Below are 21,081 nucleotides of genomic sequence, written 5' to 3'. Positions count from 1 at the left end.
AACTTTGTTCCATACCTATTTTATTCTTTCTTTACACAAGTTACATCTGGGGGGAACCCAAAAAACAAAAGCACACACTTCTGAGCATGCACTGTGAACCCAACACTTTTCTAGGCAATAGGAATAAGATGAGTTAAGACCTGATCCACAGAGAACCAGAACATCAGGGGCTGAAAGGAACTGAAGGCAGCCTCCTGGTGTCACATCCAGAGCTCCTCTGCTCTGTCTTCCTCGCTCACAATTCTAGAGCACCATGTGCCAGGCATGACAATGATTGAGAGCTAAATAAAGGTATTTTAACCTCCTCTAGACCCTGGTTTGAGTTCATAATGAAATGAAATGCACCAGCCTCCCTCTGGTAGCCAGGGTCGCTCTCCCTGTGCTCTTTTGGCAGAAGCATCTCATTTGAAACAGCCTGGGCTCCCTGGGCTCTTTGTAAGGATTGGTGGGGATGAGTTTCGATGTTTTACGATTGTTGTGAAAAATCCTCTGCTCAAAGCCTAAGAGACAGCAAGGCCATGCATAGAGTGGGGGCCAAATCATCAGGCACTGGGCACGCTGGAACCTATAGCCAGATGACCCTGGATGGCAGTGGGGTCTGCTGAGTGATCAGGACGGAGAAGCAGACACAACGATTAAATAGGGACTGCTGAAAATGAAAGAAGACACTGCAAAATAAACAAGCACTGCCGTACTACACTCTAAACAAAATGGATTAAAGAATCAACTTAAATCCTTTTGCACTTGAGTGAAAATTCAAGTAAGTCAGCTCAAAAGATTTCTGGATCAGCAGCTTATCTTCAAGGCGGTTAAATGTTAAGCTGTTCTTTCTTCCCAGAAATCATTCCTTTAACTTCATTAGACATAGGGTGACTTGTTTTTTTAATTTCCTTAGAGACAGTCTTAGTTTATATCCGTGTGTCAGGTTTATCTTTTTCAGCATCGGTTCTGGATTTTTTAAACAAAGTATTATTATTATTATTATTAGCACTATTATTATTATTTGCATTAAAGTTAGCCAGGATGGGCTCAGAAGACTTCCAGTGCGATGCTGTGATGTGACTCTCAGAGCGCCCATCAGAACTGAAAGACTATTCCCTAACTGCCAGGAGGGGCTTCTGGTAGAAAGCCCCATGAGGCCACACCCCTTTCCCAGGGTACCCACGCCCAGTGACTGGTTTATGTGAAAGTATAAATGTCCAGCCCCCTCACCCAACTTCAGAGCTCCCTATGGGGTTGGCCCACGCTGAGGCTGCCTCATAAGCCAGCTTCTCCTTCTGCCCAATCCTCCTGCCTTTTCCAAGCCTATGGTCCCAAGAGCACTCTCTAACAAACTCCTGCACCCCAATCTCCATCTCAGCAGGCCACGGCCTCTAGCAATCACCATTTGGTGCTTTTACTTCCTACCATGGACTTGTCTAGTAGTATATGAGACACAGAGAGTGTGTTCTCACTCTAGTTCAATCCACGGATGCTGAGATAACCTATTTCACTTTTCCCAATCTTATTCAGCCACAACACGTGATGGACAAAGTGCTGCCCAGATGGATCTTCAAAGAAGGATGTGCTGCCTAGCTGTGGGCAGTGCAGTGATCAAGACAGCCTCTAGCTGTCAGCTTCTTCAGGGTGTGCCTCAGCTGCAGAGAGTTGCCCCACCAAATGTCATGCCCCTTCCAGGACAGCCCATACTTGGTGACCAGGTGAGGTGTGCATATAGAGATCCCACCACTTGGGTCCTGTATGGGACACCTGTGATGGGTCACACTCATTGCAGAAGCCCCAGCCAGGTTGGCCAAGGCTTTGTCAAGCCTGCACTGAAGCTGGACAGCTCCCTCTGCCCAGTCTTGCTTTTTCTTCTTCCTTTCGTGGGTGTTGTTCCCAAATAAACATCCTGAACCCCAAACTTCCTCTCAGCAGCTGCTTCTGGATAATTAAATCTGCAACACAACACCTCTCTTTTCAGGACAGCTTATGGGGTGTGTTCACTTAACAAAGAAAATGTGTTAGCAAACTAGCAGCTAGGAACAGCTCCTTCCCACCTGGGAAATGGTGAAAGATTTGGTATTGCTGCCTCTGCTGGCCCCTTGGAATACTAGCCAGTTGTGGGGAAACCACTGTCTTAATTTGAGAGATGCCTGCTATCAGCAGGCCACCATTCGTGTAGTCAGTGGAAAACAAGTCTAGGGGTATGTGAAATATTTATGGAAAATAAAGACTGAGTAGTCCTCTGTCCCACAGAAAATAGAGAGTAATATAACTGCTCTTGCTACTGTGGTATGCTACATAAATCTACAACTATTCTGTATTTATTTGGTAACACTTTTTAAATTGGCAACAAATATTTTGACATTAATGGGCTCAAAAAATGAAAGGGACTGTTTAATCAACAAATACTCCATTCATGAGAAAGTTGATGACAAACCTATAAATTTCAAAATGTTTATCAACACTGACCACCTACCATGGGGACCATATAATACCACTGATTCCACAAAATTCAAAAGACACAAATATGCTGAAGCATCAATATCAGCTTCCAAAGATTGTGCCTGAAGAGAATGACCAAACACATACAGTTTTGGAAAGCATGCAGCAAAGCAAGACTTTGCATTTAGATCAAATAACTGTTCCTCTAAATTCATTTTATTTTAAATATTAATTAATTTGTAACATTAACTTTATTCCATTTTTCTTGTGCACATACAAAAAGTGTAGCTGTTAATGCACTGGCTCCAACGCAGAAAAACATTTCAAACAATTAAATGATGCCACTCTTACATCAGTGTAATCAAACATTGTATATTGGAAAATGATTATTTTTCAATAATGATTCATTTTTTTAAATGTCATGGTACCGAAGTATTTGGAATTTCATCCTGTTGAAAGTAAAACTTTTGACATTCCTAGAGCGAGATGCCATTATAAACTCAGTTAAATGAATCAGTGCTACTGTAAATTCAGTGTTTAAAAAGTTCAAACTAAAGTTATCCTTGCATAACAATATAAATACAAATTTTGATGGAGCATAGTGCCATGGTAAAACCATGTTCTTTCTAAAGAAATTTATGGAGTAGAAATGCGCTTGGCATTGGGTGTGGTGCAACATAATTTACCTTTGCACTCAAGTTGTAAACAGTAGCAGTAGCTATAAAAATTTATAAATATTATAACATATACATAGTTAGAATAACTGAACTACACATTTTTTGTGAAAAAACCTGATTTTGACTACAAAGGAGTATGTGTTTTTCTCCTTGCTGGCTGCCATAAGTAGGATTAGAGATATTTGAGCCTTTGAAGAAATAATTTGTAAATGAATCTAAATGCCCTATAATGGTATTGAACTCTTTATAAATGAGCCTTCTAAATTTGGGCCATATTTTTCCAAAATAGTTTTGGAAAATTTCTTATCTACATTTTCAATGAATGAAAGATAAAGAGCTCCAGTTTTCCAGACTTTCAGAAAATCAGGATTATTGGTAACAAGGTATTAAAAATAGCAAGACACTAAAATTTGTCCCCATAAAGAAAGGAAGTGAACAAATTAAATGGTGACAGCTCAGTAGAGGAACCAAGATGGTGGAACAGAAGGACGTGCTCTTACTCCCTCTTGTGAGAACACCAGAATCACAACTAGCTCCTGGACAATCATCCACAGGAAGACACTGGAACTCAGCAAAAAAATACCCCACATCCAAAGACAAAGGAGAAGCCACAGTGAGACGGTAGGAGGGGTGCAATCACAGGAAAATCAAATCCCATAACTGCTGGGTGGATGACTCACAGACTGGAGAACACTTATAACACAGAAGTCCACCCACTGGAGTGAAGGTTCTGAGCCCCATATCAGGCTTCCCAACCTGGGGGTCTGGCAACGGGAGGAGGAATTCCTAGAGAATCAGACTTTCAAGCCTAGTGGGATTTGATTGCAGGACTTCAACAGGACTGGGGAAAACAGAGACTCCACTCTCGGAGGGCACACACAAAGTAGTATGCGCATCAGGACCCAGCGGGAAGGAGCAGTGACCCCATAGGAGACTGAACCAGACCTACCTGCTAGTGTTGGAGGGTCTCCTGCAGAGGTGGGGGGGGGGGGGCTGTGGCTCACCATGGGGACAAGGACACTGGCAGCATACTTCTGGGAAGTACTCCTTGGCATAAGCCCTCCCACAGTCTGTCATTAGCCCCACAAAAGAGCCCAGGTAGGCTCCAGTGCTGGGTTGCCTCAGGCCAAACAATCAACAGGGAGGGAAACCAGCCCCACAGATCAACAGTCAAGCAGATTAAAGTTTTACAGAGCTCTGCCCACTACCAGTCCCTCCCATCAGGAAACTTATACAAGCCTCTTAGATAGCCTTATCCACCAGAGGGAAGACAACAGAAGCAAGAAAACCCTTAGAGGAAAACATAGGAAGAACACTCTTTGACATAAATCACAGCAAGATCTTTTTTGATCCACCTCCTAGAGTAATGGAAATAAAAACAAAAATAAACAAATGGGATCTGATGAAACTTAAAAACTTTTTCACAGCAAAGGAAACCATAAACAACAGGAAAAAACAACCCACAGATAGGGAGAAAATATTTGCAAACCAATCAACAGACAAAGGATTAATCTCCAATATATATAAACAGCTCATGCAGCTCAATATCAAAAAAACAAACAACCCAACCCCAAAATGGGCAGAAGACCTAAATAGATATTTCTCCAAAGAAGACATACAGATGGGCAAGAAGCACATGAAAAGCTGCCCAACATCACTAATTATTAGAGAAATGCAAATCAAAACTACAATGAGGTATCACCTCACACCAGTTGGAATGGACATTATCAGAAAATCTACAAACAACAAATGCTGGAGAGGGTGTGGAGGAAAGGGAACCCTCTTGCACTGTTGGTGGGAATGTAAATTGATACAGCCACTATGGAGAACAGTATGGAGGTTCCTTAAAAAACTAAAAATAGGGCTTCCCTGGTGGCACAATGGTTGAAATTCCACCTGCCGATGCAGGGGACACAGGTTTGTGCCCCAGTCCGGGAAGATCCCATGTGCCGTGGAGTGGCTAGGCCCATGATCCATGGCCGCTGAGCCTGCACGTCCGGAGCCTGTGCTCCACAATGGGAGAGGCCACAACAGTGAGAGGCCTGCGTACCGCAAAAAAAAAAAAAAAAAAAAAAACTAAAAATAGAATTACTGTATGATCCAGCAATCCCACTACTGGGCATATACCCAGAGAAAACCATAATTCAAAAACACACATGCACCTCAATGTTCATTGCAGCACTATTTACAATAGTCAGGTCATGGAAGCAACCTAAATGCCCATCGACAGATGAATGGATAAAGAAGTTGTGGTATATATATACAATGGAATATTACTCAGCCATAAAAAGGAACGAAATTGAGTCATTTGTTGAGACCTGGATGGGTCTAGAAACTGTCATACGGAGTGAAGTAAGTCAGAAAGAGAAAAACAAATATCGTATATTAAAGCATGTATGTGGAACCTAGAAAAATGGTACAGATGAACTGGTTTGCAGGGCAGAAGTTGAGACACAGATGTAGAGAACAAACGTATGGACACCAAGCCGGGAAGGCCGCGTGGGGGTGGGGATGGGGCGGTGATGAATTGTGAAATTGGGATTGACATGTATACACTGATGTGTATAAAACTGATGACTAATAAGAACCTGCTGTATAAAAAAATAAATAAAATATAATTCAAAAATTAACAAATAAAAAACTAATACTAAACTTTGGGTTATTTGTATGGAAATATGTTAATATAAATGTTTCAGACGTTACATGAAATTCCTAAAAATCTTATATGTTCTGGTATAATGTTATAAGTCATAATTCTAGTTATTACTTTAAACTGTATATCTCAGAAATAACTAAATTTCCTTGTCAATTGCATTATTATGAACTTTAATCAAATATTTAACCGTGGTCATTTTTAAGTCTTTTGTCATTTACAGACAGTTCTGGGTGTACTCTGATGCTTTTGCAAAATGTTCCTATAAAAGGGTTTCATCTTCAAGGAATTCATGGAAACGACTCTGACAAGTACAGGTTTCTGGTAACTGACTATACGGCTGAACTGAATGAATAAGCATTTTCAGAACTCTAATGGAAAAACTGATGAATTCATAAAAGTGCTAACAAAAGATCAAGATGAAAAAAAAATTAATTACATGGGACTGAGTGAACTGATGAGGATGATTATAATTTTTGTGACTTTCTGTTTGAATGAAAAAAAAATGTGATGTAAATTTATGTAAAAAGAATTTAATGTAAAACAATGCCACTCTTCTCACATATTTTCTCTTGTTTTGGAAAATACAGATATTTTCTGTTAAAAACGTGATTTATGCTGACACATAATAGGTTGTTTCTTGTTATTATAAATGAATTAATAAATATTTTTAAGTTTCCAAAAATTAAAAAAAATGGTGACAGCTCAAATGATGTGCAAGATTTAATTTTGAAATTCTATAACTGCACTTTGGAATATCTCACACTGTAGAAAGAATTTTTCTTTTTTTTTTTTTTTTAATACAGCTCCTATCTTTCCTGTACCAGACCAGGGGAAAATTGAGAACTAAATTTTGCAAAATATAAACTTGGCAAAATAGAGAAAACTCATTTAACAAGCTTTGCCTTGCAAAAATACTTTCTGAAGAAAGGTATTCTGAATGGAGGCAAAAACTACCCTTGAAAATACATGAGAATTGAGAATATCATCCACATAGAATTTGTTCTAATCCTATTAAGTAGACTAGAGACAGTATATTCTCCAATATAATATGGTCTACAGGTCTACAGTGGTCCATTGAGGGTTCGTTTCAAATTTCTTAGCACAAAATGCAACTTCAAAGAAAATTTCAGGTAATTTTCTTTAAAAATTTAACACAGCAAGACCACATGGGGGAAAGAAAAACACATTCTTCAGAAAAATAAAGTAGCATGGTATTTGAGATGCATGTGTTTTAAGAAACTCATTAAACGGGGTGGATAACTATTCTGATTTCTTTTTAATATTTACTTTTCACTATGAAAAAAAAAAGTAGTTTTAAAAGTTTACTTTGAGGTCGATCCATGGATGTGGTGACGTCCCGCTCACCGGGGCCGGGCCTAGGCCGCGCCAGACGATGGACGGACGTTCATGGTGAACTGGGCCACCCTTCTCGTTCTGCCCGGAGGCCCTCGCCTCTCCTCCGCGCCGGTCAGTGGTGTCGGAAGGCAGGGTTGCGGCGTCCAGCCCGACTCCCGGTCTCCCCACCCCAGCCTCAGAACCTGGGCGGGCCGGCGTCCTCTGCCATTCCCGCTTCGCCGCCTCAGCGCGTCTCGCGAGAAGCACTCGCCGAGGTGGGGTTTGGGTGGGGCCGCGGGGGCGGGGTGTGTCCCGCCTGGCCGTTGGCGGTGCGCCTGGAGTGTTCCAGGTTGGCGTTCAGGTGCCGGAGACCGAGCGGTGGCGTCGTCTCCTGTTCCCTGTGAGCCCCTCGGGTCCTCACTGCGGCGGTGCTCCCGGTGAGCAGCTCTCTTGGGGGGTTGAGACGGTAAGGGAGGCACGGCTGTCCCCCTCGTGGGGCTGGTGCCGCCTCGTCGCGGTCGTCCTCACTGCGTGCCGGGGGGCGGGGCGGGGGGGGAGACTGACTGTCAAAAGGTCTCCCTGCTTAGGTGAGTTAGGTGAGTCAACCAATTCGCGCGTTGCTCAGAGCCCTGCACTGTAATCCATTCAGAACCGGAGATATCCGCGCACTTACAGCCTCTCCTGGGCTAGCAGAGATCCTAAAATGCCACAGTCGCTTCCTTACAAGATTCCCATCGCTTCCATAATACCATGGAAGTGAGGTGCGGGAGGCAGGAGGACCAGGTAGTTCTTTCTGACAGTGGTCTCTTAAAAACATACCGAGGGACCAAGTCAAGTGGATGGCAGTAAATTGAAAGAAAGGGGACAACTGCTAGAGATATTGTGGAAGTCGAACTGATAAGCCTTGGCAGTAAGTTATGCATGGATGAGAGGGGAAAAAAGACGGCTGAGTCCTGCAAGAGTCGACGGTGTTCTGTAGTCAGAGGTGTTCTGTAGGATGGTGATAAAGTAGGGAGGAAGAAGAGCGAACACTTTTAATATTGAAGAGCAAGGGTTGAGAGAGCCTCTTTCTATTTAATACTAATTTAGCATTTGCCATTCCCTTACCTTGTACACTTATTTTCCGTTTAAGAGCCCTTAGCCCATCCAGGTTGTCTAAAAACTATCCTGTGAAGTAGACATGGAGGTAAGAGAGTAGTCCAGGGTTTCAACAGTAGTGGCTGACGGAGTTAGACTCTCACGTCTCCTGAGTGGTTCTCCTTTCTTTTTCCCAGATGCTATGGCTCATGGCATTGCTAATGATCTGTAGGCATTAAAGGACGGGCATCACCAGCATCCTTTTTGAATTACAAATCGGCAAAGCCAGCACCGGTTTGTGCCAGCAGCTGCCAGTGGCAGGGGCTGAACTGACTAGCTTAGTCTGGTAGCCTCGTCCCAAGAATCTTTCCAACCTTGGCTGCCACACCTGGGGTTGGTCAGTTAGCTACGAGAAATCCCAAAGCATCAAGAGAAGCTCTTTCAGAGTGTTTCTCCTCTCCTAATTCTGATCTTCCCACTTCTTTCACACTGAGCAACAACTGTATTAGTCCCCTAACATAGCTTTCCCCTCTCTCTCTCTTTTTCTCTCTCTCTTGCCCCCCTTCCCCCACTTCTCCTTCTCCCCCTCTTCCTCCTGTCCTCCCCTCCCACACACTTAACCACAACCCCTGCCTTGCTGTGGTTTACTTGCCCTAAAGGTCCCTGCACCCAATCCTCCACCAACCGCCATCATACTTATTTCTCTTAATCTCTGAAAATCTTAACTCCTCCAGCAAACCTATTCAATTACCAAATATTCACTGAATCCCTATTATGTGCTAGGCACCATTCAAGGCACTGGGAATAGATCTTTGAACAAGACAAAGTCCCTGAGCTCACCAGGTTTAAATCTGTAGTCTTTAAAACTCTTTATTGATCATATCAGGGCTCCCTGTCCTCTGAAATACCACAGATTTTGTCTTTGTGGTCACATCACCATCAACACATTCACCCAGGCTAGAAATACGTTCATGGGTGGGAGGTGAGCTCCATGTCCTCTTACTCTGCCATCTTGGTCTCTCTCCCCTTAACTAGAGACCCAGGCTAGAAATACGAAACTCATCTCTCACTTGTCACTCTCCATCTATATTCAGTCACTAACAAAGTCCTGTTTTTTTAATATCCTAAGAATTCCACATGTCTATTCTGTTCTCCCCATCTCTACTCAGTTCTCTAGCTTAGGACTCTCATCATGGGTCATTTGGACTGAAGCAGTCACCTCTAACTAGTTGCTCTGCCTCTGGTTTTGCCTCCCTGAAATCTGCCTTCCATGAGATCTTTCATGATTTATTTAAAACAAAAATCTAATCAGGTCCATTCTCTGCTCATAACCCTTCAAAAAAGCCCAAGCTACTTGATATGGTACACAAAGCCCTCCGACTTCCATCATGACACTTCTTGCCTCATTGCTTTACATAGTTCCTATCTCAATTTTTTCCTAAGTTCTCTGTGTGAGTCTGTCCCTAACTCAGAGTTTTTTCATGGCTGGTTTGGACATATTTGCAGTCTTCATGCCTAGCACAGTACCTGGCATATAGTAGCCGCTTAATAAATTTTTAACTGGACTGGGTTTCTACTGTTGTTTTGCATTTATATGTATGTCTTAAGTTTTCATGGGTGTTTCTTCCTCAACCTTACAGTGCATTTTTGGGGGTAGTCATTAGAACTATTTACAAATGTTCCAGTTCTCTTCTTCCTTCTGGGAACATTGTAGAATTGTATTTCCCACTCCCTTTAAAGTTGGGAATAGCCATGTGATTTGTTCTGGCCAATAAAATATGAACAATAATAGCATGCACCATTTCGTGGGAAAGCATTTAATTACCCAATACAAGATACTGCTACTATCTCTTCCCCTTGCTGTAGGGGAAGCACACAGGGAAATGGAGGCTTCATCAGCTTGGGCCCCTGAAGAACAGAGGTGAGCAGAGCCTCTTGCTCACCTATACTTGAAGTGTAGCATAATCAAGAAACAAATACCACCAATCCACTGAGATATGGGGATTCACTATGGTCGCATAACCTTGTCTATCCTGACCACTCCATTCCCTCAGGACAGGAACGGTACCAGTTATCTTTGTGTCTCCATGGTGCCATATTCAAAACAGACTAAAGGGACTTCCCTGGCAGTCCAGTGGTTAAGACTTCACCTTCCAGTGCAGGGGTTGCAGATTCGATCCCTGGTCGGGGAGCTAAGATCCCACGTGCCTCGCGGCCAAAACACCAAAACATAAAACAGAAGCAGTATTATAACAAATTCAATGAAGACTTTAAAAATGGTCCACATCAAAAAAAAATCTTTAAGAAAAGGACTATAAATATTGTATTTAAATTTTGATTTCTGATTTTTCTTAATTCACAATGTCCAATTTCAAATATTTCCCTCTTATCTGTTTCTGCTGTCTCATTACTAAAGCACACTTTCTGCTCCATTTTGGCACAATTCTGGTTTCTAAAATATAAAAATAAAAATTTCTAACCAGTTCATAGTCCAGGGTTGATCACTCACATAACATTTTGTGGAGAATGAGATATCTACCCTCTGATGACTGAGGGAACAATTCCTCCAGCTCAGATGTAGCAGTGCTCTTTGGGGAAGTAAGGGAGGCTGGAGCATGGGTATGAAGCTCTGAGTGGTAGGGCAAAGGGGTTATAATAATCAGCTTACTGTAGTGAAGGGGAAGTGAGTGTTACAGCTCAGGTCTCCCTGTATGCTCTGCCCCGGCAGATGGCACAATAACATGTAATAAGTGTAATAAAATTTTTCTGCCATTTGCCTTTATATGCTTTAAAAACCCTCAGTTTTTTTGGTTTTTGTTTTTTTGCAGTACGCGGGCCTCTCACTGCTGTGGCCTCTCCCGTTGTGGAGCACAGGCTCTGGACACGTAGGCTCAGCGGCCATGGCTCACAGGCCTAGCCGCTCCGCGGCATGTGGGATCTTCCTGGACCAGGGCACAAACTTGTATCCCCTGCATTGGCAGATGGACTCTCAACCACTGCACCACCAGGGAAGCCCAAACCCTCAGTTTTGAGCATATGATTCTGTGAGAAAAAAAAAAAATCCTCTTTCTATGATCCTTTTTAAATGCCACTGTTAAAACAATGGACTATCGAAAAAGAAAAGCAGTGCAACACAGAGCCTCTACCTGAAATTCCTAACGTGTACTAATTCTCTCTGTAATCCTTACAGTAACTTGAAAGGCATATTTTTTCTTCCTCATGTAAGTATATTATTCATCACTCCAATCTTATTTCATGGACATTGGCCCAGAGCTACCTACCTACTATGTACATTGGTTCATAGAATTAAAAACAAAAAGCCCACAGCCTTCTTACTATTTTCTTCTACCTATTAATAGTTCTAACACAATGTCTGTTACTTCCTCTGGCAGCCACAGCTCCAAACACGCCCTTTCATAGGAGAAGGTCCAGCTAATCGCAGCCCATCTGTTTCATATTCTGGAAGTTAAAATTCAGTCTGCAGGCACTGTCTCTCTGATTTATGTTTCCTAAAATCAATTACAAATTTTTAGCTAGAGTTGTCAAAACTTTGAATTTTAACTTGAAGTTTTCATTTGTACGAATGCCAAGTGCTTCACTTTGGAGGGAAATATTTCTACGTTTACTATAACTATAATGTAATTTCCTAAAGATACTTTCTAAAAGACAAACAAATCTTCAAGTTAAAAATCAGCTTAGGGCTTCCCTGGTGGCGCAGTGGTTGAGAGTTTGCCTGCCGATGCAGAGGATACAGGTTCGTGCCCCGGTCCGGGAAGATCCCACATGCCACGGAGCCGCTGGGCCCGTGAGCCATGGCCGCTGAGCCTGCGCGTCCGGAGCCTGTGCTCCGCAACGGGAGAGGCCACAACAGTGAGAGGCCCGCGTACCGCAAAAAAAAAAAAAAAAAAAATCAGCTTAGAGAATTTTTATAATGTTTAACAAAATCAATCTATGGAATGAATCTAATTTTTTTCAACCTAAACAAAGTGTTTAGGGACCACAGGAAATATTTCTCCAGTGTAAAAATACATAAAAGAAACCTGTGAGCTCAGGCCTTGCTATGAACAGAGTAAGATCTTCTGCCCCATATCACCCATAACTACACCCAGGAGAAGTCCTTCATTTTCTCATTGGGTGGGTTGCTGCCTTGCTGCACGTTTTAAAATCTATCAACATAACACCAAGAAGAAACCACAAAGGAAAAAGATTGATACATCCCCATATACAAATATTTAAAACCCAATATAAATTAAATACTAAATTAAAAGATTTATAAAAATTAGAATATTTACAACGTAATATCTCAACAGAGAAATCTTTTACAAATCAACTATACACACACACATGCATGCATGCACACACACAAAAGAAGATAAAAAATGACCAGTAGACCTAAGGAAAAAGAAAAGAGGGATTAAGCTCTCCAAATGACATTTTTCACTCAACATATAAGGGAAGATTTTTTTTTTACATCTTTATTGGAGTATAATTGCTGTACAATGGTGTGTTAGTTTCTGCTTTATAACAAAGTGAATCAGCTATACATAAACATATGTATATGTATCTCCTCCCTCTTGTGTCTCCCTCCCACCCTCCCTATCCCACCCCTCTAGGTGGTCACAAAGCACTTAGCTGATCTCCCTGTGCTATGGGGCTGCTTCCCACTAGCTATCTATTTTACATTTGGTAGTATATATAAGTCCATGCCACTCTCACTTCGTCCCAGCTTACCTTTCCCCCTTCCCATGTCCTCAAGTCCATTCTCTACGTCTGTAAGCAAAGATTTTTAAAAAACAGTAATAGGATGAGGGAGGGTATAGAGCATATTCCTGGTAGCAGTAAATACTGATGTCAACTTTTGGGAAAGTAATTTAACTACATATATTAAAACCCCTATAAATGTGGATTCCCTTAAAACCACCAGTTCTAATTCAAGGTATTTGTCCTCATCCAATCATTAGACAAGTATCTGTAAGAATTTTATTGCAGGGATTTTGATACACATACAGATAAAACTTATCTGGAAGGATGCATACCCAAATACTAAGGTGTGAAGATCAACAAATAAAACCTGAAAAAAAACAATCACCAATTTTTTTCCTTTTTGTTACTCATCTGTATGTCTAAAGTGTCTGTAACAAAAACTTACTACTTTTGTAACAGTTAGTCTCATTTTTATTCTCTTTTTCAGAAAATGTACTTTAAAAGCATAGAAAAGGTAATTGGAACTTTGGGATTCCTATCCAGGGTTACCCAAAAGTCAAACTGTATTCCAATCAAGAGCAGATTAAATATGAAAAGCAAAATGGTAGACTCCCTTACACAGCAACTCTTGCTTCTTTTCTGGTTATTTCTACCTACATAGAGAATTGTTCAAGGAAGATCTTTACCATCCCATATGTAGTCGAGATAATTTTGGCCATAAAGTCACATTTTTCCATACCTGCACAATTATTTTTTTTTATGAGACCAGACACCTGAACAAACTCTTTGGGAATGCAGGATATGGCAGGCAGTAGAAGAGAAATTGACACCAACTTTCCTAAGAGTCCCAGAGTAAGAAAGCATCTCTTTCCCCTACATTGACTCCTGGTTACACACTGGAAAACAGCAGCAAGTGAGGAATGCCAAGCGTAGACACAAAAACCAGAACATGACCATGGACTGTGAGGTAGCCAGGCTGGCAGGTGTAGGACTGAAATGGCTGCATGCCACAGCAGTAAAATGCCTATGACGTTCACACACGGTCAGTTTGGCAGTGTTTCCAACCCAGGCTGAGGGATTTCATTTTCCCCATGTTAGGCAGTAACAAAGATTTCAGACAGACCAAACATTTTACATTACTGTCAACAGCACAAACATAGGTTCAGGTGGCAGAAGAGAGAGAAACCAAGAGTGTCTGCATTATTTACCCCAAAGAAACGAGCTGAGCACCATCTGCTGTCAGCCACCACCACCACCACCCAGTGCAGCTCTTTCTGTACCACACCCTCACCCCACTTCTGTGAGCTCCCTCAATCTCGGCCCAAGAACCTGAAATCCCAGTGTTTCCCTAAATATATGTTTAGAAAGTTACTTTCAACAGAGCAGTTGGTAACACAGATCTATTAAATTTTGCAAAGTGTCATCTACTCATGTCCATCTGCAAAAATTATCTACTCTTCCAACCTTCCTTCTAAGACTAAATGCAATGCTACAATGCTTCGCCTACATAACGTGGGGTATGGGGGGTGGCCAGACCATACAGTGTGGAAAACCAATATTCTCACACTAGTGTTTATACTGGTTCAAGGTCATAAAAGTAGAACAGGAAAGCCGACTGAATTAGTAATAGGAAATAGATTGCATGAGCAAAGACAAGTTTCCAAAATACCTACAAACTACATGTGGTATCTGTGTCTAGCTGATATTTTTCATGGCCTTTCAGGAAATGAACTGTCCCACTCTGAAAAACCAGAGGAACAGTATTAGTAAGTAAGTCAAGACCAAAGCCAAATCCAGTAGTGATTATAGTACTACATTTGATCTCTATGGACTGTAAAGGAGAATATAAAAATGAGACCCCTGAAGAGCTTTTCATTAAAAAACAAACAAGCCATTTATACAGAAGCAGTTCAAATTTTATTTATAAATTTGTTTAAAAGCATATAGAAGATTTATTTTTTCTTTTGCTCACATTTGTACCCTGAATTAAGAAAGTAGAGATTCAAATCTAAAGGTGCCAAAGCTTCCCCAAACCTGATCTGAGAATTAGATAAGAATTAGCTGTTTAGAGACAGGCATGCAGCACCCACAGCTCTCACTAACATGAAAGCATCAAACAATTCCCTCCTTTTCTATCTTACTAACATGTCTATAATTATACTTCCAATAAGAGTTGAAACCAATTAGAAAAATAATGCAGCATTTCACTGGCAGTAGAGATTAAATATGAGTTCAGTAATCGGCTCCTACAAACATGCATAAATAATGACAGGGAGAAACCAGTCAGCCCCAGCTGCTCAGCTGAGCGGGTGGGCAGTTGAAGTCAAGGTAAAAACAGTGAGGCTGAACAAAGCTGTAAGAAGGAAAAACATCTCGTGTGGTTTTTCAAGGTCAGTTGACAAAGGCCAGATGTAAGCAAATATTTCTCATATATCCTGGAAGAAAAAGAAAACAAAAATTAGTACCAGCAACAAAATTCAAAGCCTTTGTAAATCCAAAATGAAATTCCTCCAAAAAACACTCTGACTACCTGACTATTTTTTTAATGATTTCAAGTCCCAGTGAAATAATTTAATTTTCAAGTTCCATTTTGAGTCACAAAACGGTCTCTGTCAACAATGTAATGGATTATTGAATGACAGCTCCTCAGCTATGTTCTGAGAGATAGGCTAACACGGGTCACAACTAATAGTGTTCACAAATATTGTCCCCCACCTCCATAGTTACAGCAAGGACAGGGCAAATATAGTATAGAGCAGAGCAATTTAAATGGAGCTGTATGGAGTAGAGGTGCACTGTATTATACAGCAGAAAGATGACTTCTAAGGCGACGTTGAGGAAAGGAGATAGACTTAAATGAGTCCCCTCCCCCCACTATGTGCAAACAGTCATGACATCTCCATCAAGCCTCCCAGACTGCTGGGCCAAGGTACACCTGGGATTCAGACTATTGGTGCTCTAACATTCTGGGAAACTCAAATTTCAGGTTGCCTCAGGGGTCATGGCAAATGCTTAACTGCCTTTGAAGACACTGGATTCAGCGTTGCCAGAGCATCTCAAAGGGTCTCACCTACTGGTATCAGAGAAAGGATCGTTTGAAGTGATTCTTTAAACATCCTACCCTAGATGCATCATGAAAAGTAATAAAGGACTCTAGAAGACCAAAAAAAATCTTTAATATAAAAGCAATTTTAAATTATCAAAGAATATGGTACTATGGAGAACAGTACAGAGGATCCTTAAAAAACTAAAAATAGAATTACATATGATCCAGCAATCCCACTCCTGGGCATACATCTGGAGAAAACTAATTTGAAAAGATACATGCACCCCAGTGTTCACTGCAGCACTATTTACAATAGCCAAGACATGGAAGCAACCTCAATGTCCATCTACAAAGGAATGGATAAAGAAGATGTGGTACATGTATACAATGGAATACTACTCAGCCATAAAAAAGAATGAAATAATGCCATTTGCAGCAACATGGATGGACCTAGAGATTATCATGCTAAGTGAAGTAAGTCAGACAAAGACAAATATCATATGATATCACTCATATATGGAATCTAATTTTTTTTTAAATGATACAAATGAACTTACTTACAAGACAGAAGCCAACTTACAGATACCTAAAACAAATATGGTTACCAGAAGGAGGGGAAGGGATAAATCAGGAGCATGGGATTAACACACACTACTATATATAAGATAGATAACCAACAAGGACCTACTGTATAACACAGGGAACTCTACTCAATATTGTGATAATCTATATGAGAAAATAATCTGAATAAGAATGAATACATGTATAGGTATAACTGAATCACTTTGCTGTACACTTGAAACTAACACAACATTGTAAATCAACTACAATAAAATTTTAAAACATAAAAATTATAAATAAATAATCAAAGAACAAATATGTATTAAGTAACCTGAGAAGAATGTGATTTAAATTAGGAAAAGCTTTAAAAATAAAGATCAGTCTAATTTTTCTACCCCAAATATGCTGATCAAAGGCCTACTTCTTAAGTTTCTATATGATGTTTCAAGAAACAAGTTTTTCTTTCTTTGGCTTTCATCATAGTTTTATCATATTTTCTGCCTTCCTCCTTTCTTTCTGTGTCTTTGGCTTTTTACTGATTCCAGCATATCCTCCAAGCCCCATCTGTGAGCTCCTCACTCATTCCTTGTAGGAGCTTAACTGTTATCTACCAACTTCTAAACAAATGCCACATTCTAAATATATTCTGTATACTAACCTCTTGTCCACTTGTTATTTATAAACCATATCCACAATAAAAGTTTAGTTTATAACTTTTCTTATTTTTGTATGGTGTCCTTTGATGAACAGATGTTTTATTTTAATGTATATTTATCATTTCTTTTTAGTTTATACCTTGGGTCTTATGAAATCCTCCCTAGCTCAATTTTATAAATAGTCTATTTTCTTCTGGAATTTAAAAAGTCTTCCTTTCTATTTATAAGCTTTACTCTACCTGGAATTGATTTTTTTAATGATTTCCTGTGGGTACTCAATTGTCCCAACAGCATTTGTTGAAGAGTCCATTTTCCCCTGATGATGGGCTCTGCCTTTTGTCATACAACAAAATTCTAGAAATAGTTGGGTCTGCCTGTGCCAATTCTATACCATATTAAATATTTTATTAAGTCCCATATGTACTTCTATATTTTTAGGAGTGAATTGGCTATTCTTGGTTCTTTGCTCTGATTAGAATTTAACTAAATCAACAGATTATTTGAGAGCTCATTTGTATCCATTAACAAGGTAAAACACCATTTATTTATTTATTCCTTAATGTCTTTCTATAAAATTGTATATGCATTTTAAAGGTAATATACATCTTTGCTTTTACCTTTTTATTAGGTTTTTTTGTTGATTCTCCACGTGTAGAGACAAAGTTAGTTTTTATATTTTGTTCCTATATCTACCAACATGCCTAGGCCCTTGTTTATTCTAATAATTTTAATATAAATTCTTTTGGATTTTCTAGGTAGATAATTTTATCATCTGTGATTTATAAATTTTTTCCTTTTCAATATTTATATCTGATTCAAAAGAAAAGCTTTTGATGTGTTTTTATTATAGAACTTTGATCTCTATTAGCTAAAGAAATTTCTATTCCTAGTTTGCTAGAAGTTTTTACTGCAAATGAGTATTGAAACTTATCAAATGCTTTCTCTGTATCTATTGAGATGATCATATGGTGTTTCTCCTATAATTTATGGGGTAAATTATCTCGGAGATTTTTTGGGTTTTTTTTTTGTTTATTTGTGATAAGCCAAGCTTGTATTTCTGGGATGAATATAATTTGATAAGGATATACTATGCTTTTTTTAAGAAATTCATTATTGAATCTGTCAAAATTTTGTTGTGATTTTTTTAATCTACGTTTATGAGTAAGACTGGCCTATAATTTATTTTCTATATAGTCTTTGATTTTGATTCACAGTTACATTCACCTGCTTAATCCTTTGGAAGAATACTCCCACCTTTTCATTTATCTGGAAAACATTCTAGACATTTGGAATAATCTGTTTCTTGAACATTTAGTAAAGCTTTTCTGTAATATGTGTAGGCCTGGTTTTTATTTTATGGGAAGACAGTAACTAATCTAGATATGGTTTAAATCATTTTGAATTCCCACCGACAAAGTGTGAAAGAAACTGTTTCCCCAGTCTTGCCAACAGAGTATGTTGTCAGTCTCTTGTGCTTTGCCAAATAATAGATGGAAAATGATATTTTCGTTTAATTCTTAATTTGTATTCTTTTTGTTATAAATTCATTGGGTGCTTTAATTTCAAAGATTATATTTTTTTATTCCTAGAAGTTCTGTTTTGCTCTCTTTGAAATCTTCCCGGTTGTCTTTATCTCTTGTTTTTGCTCATCGTTTCAAATCCAATATTTATTCCATCAAATGTTTTATACATAGTTATTTTAAATTCAGTATCTAATCCTTTTAGCATATCAAATCATTTGGTTCTAAATCTCTGTCATTTTGGTGACCTCAGCCACAACCACATTTCCCTGTGCTTGTGGTAAGTTCCAGTCTCTGTGTTTTGCTTGGGATATATCAGTGAACAAAACAGTCAAAGGGCCCTGCTCTGATGGAAGATGGAACATAAATTACCACAGGGAGAGAATAAGAGTAATTAGTCAACAAAACATCTAAGAAAATCATGTTAGAAAATTAGGTTAGAAGTTGCAGAGTGCTATTGAATAAAGAAATGGAGACTGCAAAGAGAATGACAAGAGCCTGGGTTAAGGGCACAGGTGGCAGCATTAAATGAATGGCCAAGGAATTCTTGGAACTCAAGAAAATACTTGAAAGAGAACAAATCATTTGGATCCTTTGGAGAAGAGTATAGAGGGAGCAGCCAGTTCTTAAGTTTTCAGAGAACAGCCAGAAAGCTGGCATGGCTGGGTGGAATGAGGAAGAAGGGCAGTAAGAGGAGAGTGCCAGAGGAGTAGAGTGGGGATCATGGAACCCCTGTAAGGATTAGTAAATAGAAATCCTTTGGCTTTTACTCTAAGGACTTTGTCATTTTTTTAAAAAATTTATTTATGGCTGTGTTGGGTCTTCGTTTCTGTGCGAGGGCTTTCTCTAGTTGTGGCAAACGTGGGCCACTCTTCATTGCGGTGCATGGGCCTCTCACTATCGCAGCCTCTCTTGTTGCGGAGCACAGGCTCCAGACGTGCAGGCTCAGTAATTGTGGCTCACAGGCCCAGTTGCTCCGCGGCATGTGGGATCTTCCCAGACCAGGGCTCGAACCCGTGTCCCCTGCATTGGCAGGCAGATTCTCAACCACTGCACCACCAGGGAAGCCCAGGACTTTGTCTTTTACTCCAAACATTTGGAGAGTTATCAGAGCCATTGGAGGGCTTTGAGCAGAGGAGTGACAGGGTCTGACTTATTTTTCAGTCTCATATTGAGAACAGACTCTAGGTGGGTAAGTGTGGAAGCAAGGAAACCATCAAGGAGACTATTTCAAGAATTGAGATGAGCAGTGACAGAGGTTGGGATCTATTTTGAAGGAAGAGTCAAGAAGATTCGCTGATGGGTCAGCTGTGAGGATGTGAGAGATGGGTTGTACTGTTATGCAAACAGGAAAAAGTGCAGATAGAGCATTAGGATAAAGAGGATCCAAGGTGAAGTTTTAGACATGTTGAGGTTGCAGTGTCTATTAGACATGCAAGTAGGGATGTTGGGTAGACAAATGGATCTGCAAGTCTAGAGGAAGAGGTCTAGGCTGGAAATTGAAATTTGGGAGTACAGAGCATACTGGTATTTAATTTCATGAGAATGAATGAGGCTGTGAAGGTATTAAATGAATGTAAAGAAGATGGTCCAAGATGGATCCCTGAGGCACTCCAGTGTTGAGAGGACAGAAAGATACAGGGGATTCAGCAGAGAACAAAAAGTAGTGGCCACTGAAATAGGTGGAAACCCAGGAGAGTACAGTGTCCCAGAAGCCAAGTAAAGAAAGAGGTTCAAAGAGGAGGCAGTGATTCACCATGACAAATGATGCTCATCGGTCAAAAGATGAAAATTGAGAAATTAACCATTTGATTTTGTAGTGTAGACAATGTCAGTGACCATGAGAAGAACATTGGACAGATATGGTCTAAATTCCGATTAGACTGGGTTTAAGAAAAAGGGAGGAAAGAAATTGGAGACAGGACAGATACCTCAAAGTTTTTCTCTAAAGGGGAACAAAGAAACAGGACAGTAGCAAGAGGGAAAGGGGCTTCAATATATAATGTATATTTATTTAAGTTTTCTGCTGATGGGAATTTTCTAGTCAAGATGACAACTGACAGTTCAGGAGAGAGAGAAGAACGTTGTTAGAACAAAGTCCCCCAGTAGGTGGAGGAGATAGAATCTGGTCTATAAGGAAAAACAGACATAGAGGAATAGATGTGTGTAGGTAAATGAGGTGGAGATGGGAGACTGAGCAAGTTCTCACCTTTGTGTCACTGCTTCTTTCATGCAAGGGAAAAGCCAATATCCACTTTGGACTTGGATATGCCTGTCTTACTAAGGAATCTTCAATCATCCTCACTCACATCACATCATGAGAAAGCAATGTTCCTCTCTTTTTATCTGTGAGGAACCTAAGTGAAGATTCACAGCTCACTTACCTAAGACCTACCAATAGTCAGTGGTAAGCCAGACTCCC

General features: G+C 40.1%; 1 protein-coding gene and 2 long non-coding RNA genes across 6 annotated transcripts in view; 1 reads left to right on the top strand and 2 right to left on the bottom strand.

Moving 5' to 3' along the window:
• The window catches only part of LOC136792817 (uncharacterized), a 407,046-nt gene extending 399,511 nt beyond the window's left edge, over window positions 1-7,535 (bottom strand). For all 3 annotated transcript variants that reach the window (XR_010837281.1, XR_010837280.1, XR_010837282.1), the window contains exon 1: window positions 7,087-7,535. This is a non-coding gene — a long non-coding RNA (uncharacterized lncRNA). The remainder of the gene's footprint in view (window positions 1-7,086) is intronic.
• The window catches only part of LOC136792818 (uncharacterized), a 78,004-nt gene continuing 64,273 nt past the window's right edge, over window positions 7,351-21,081 (top strand). The window contains exon 1 of the long non-coding RNA XR_010837283.1: window positions 7,351-7,532. This is a non-coding gene — a long non-coding RNA (uncharacterized lncRNA). The remainder of the gene's footprint in view (window positions 7,533-21,081) is intronic.
• Window positions 14,771-21,081, bottom strand: part of EPSTI1 (epithelial stromal interaction 1) — a 95,655-nt gene continuing 89,344 nt past the window's right edge. For both annotated transcript variants that reach the window (XM_059042216.2, XM_067016829.1), the window contains one exon: window positions 14,771-15,311. In XM_059042216.2, the coding sequence (XP_058898199.1) occupies window positions 15,303-15,311 (9 nt within the window). In that variant the 3' untranslated portion in view covers window positions 14,771-15,302. The remainder of the gene's footprint in view (window positions 15,312-21,081) is intronic.

Source organism: Kogia breviceps, chromosome 16 (assembly GCF_026419965.1).
Source record: "Kogia breviceps isolate mKogBre1 chromosome 16, mKogBre1 haplotype 1, whole genome shotgun sequence".
NCBI classification, from domain to species: domain Eukaryota; kingdom Metazoa; phylum Chordata; class Mammalia; order Artiodactyla; family Physeteridae; genus Kogia; species Kogia breviceps.
This window is presented reverse-complemented; position numbering and strand designations above follow the sequence as displayed.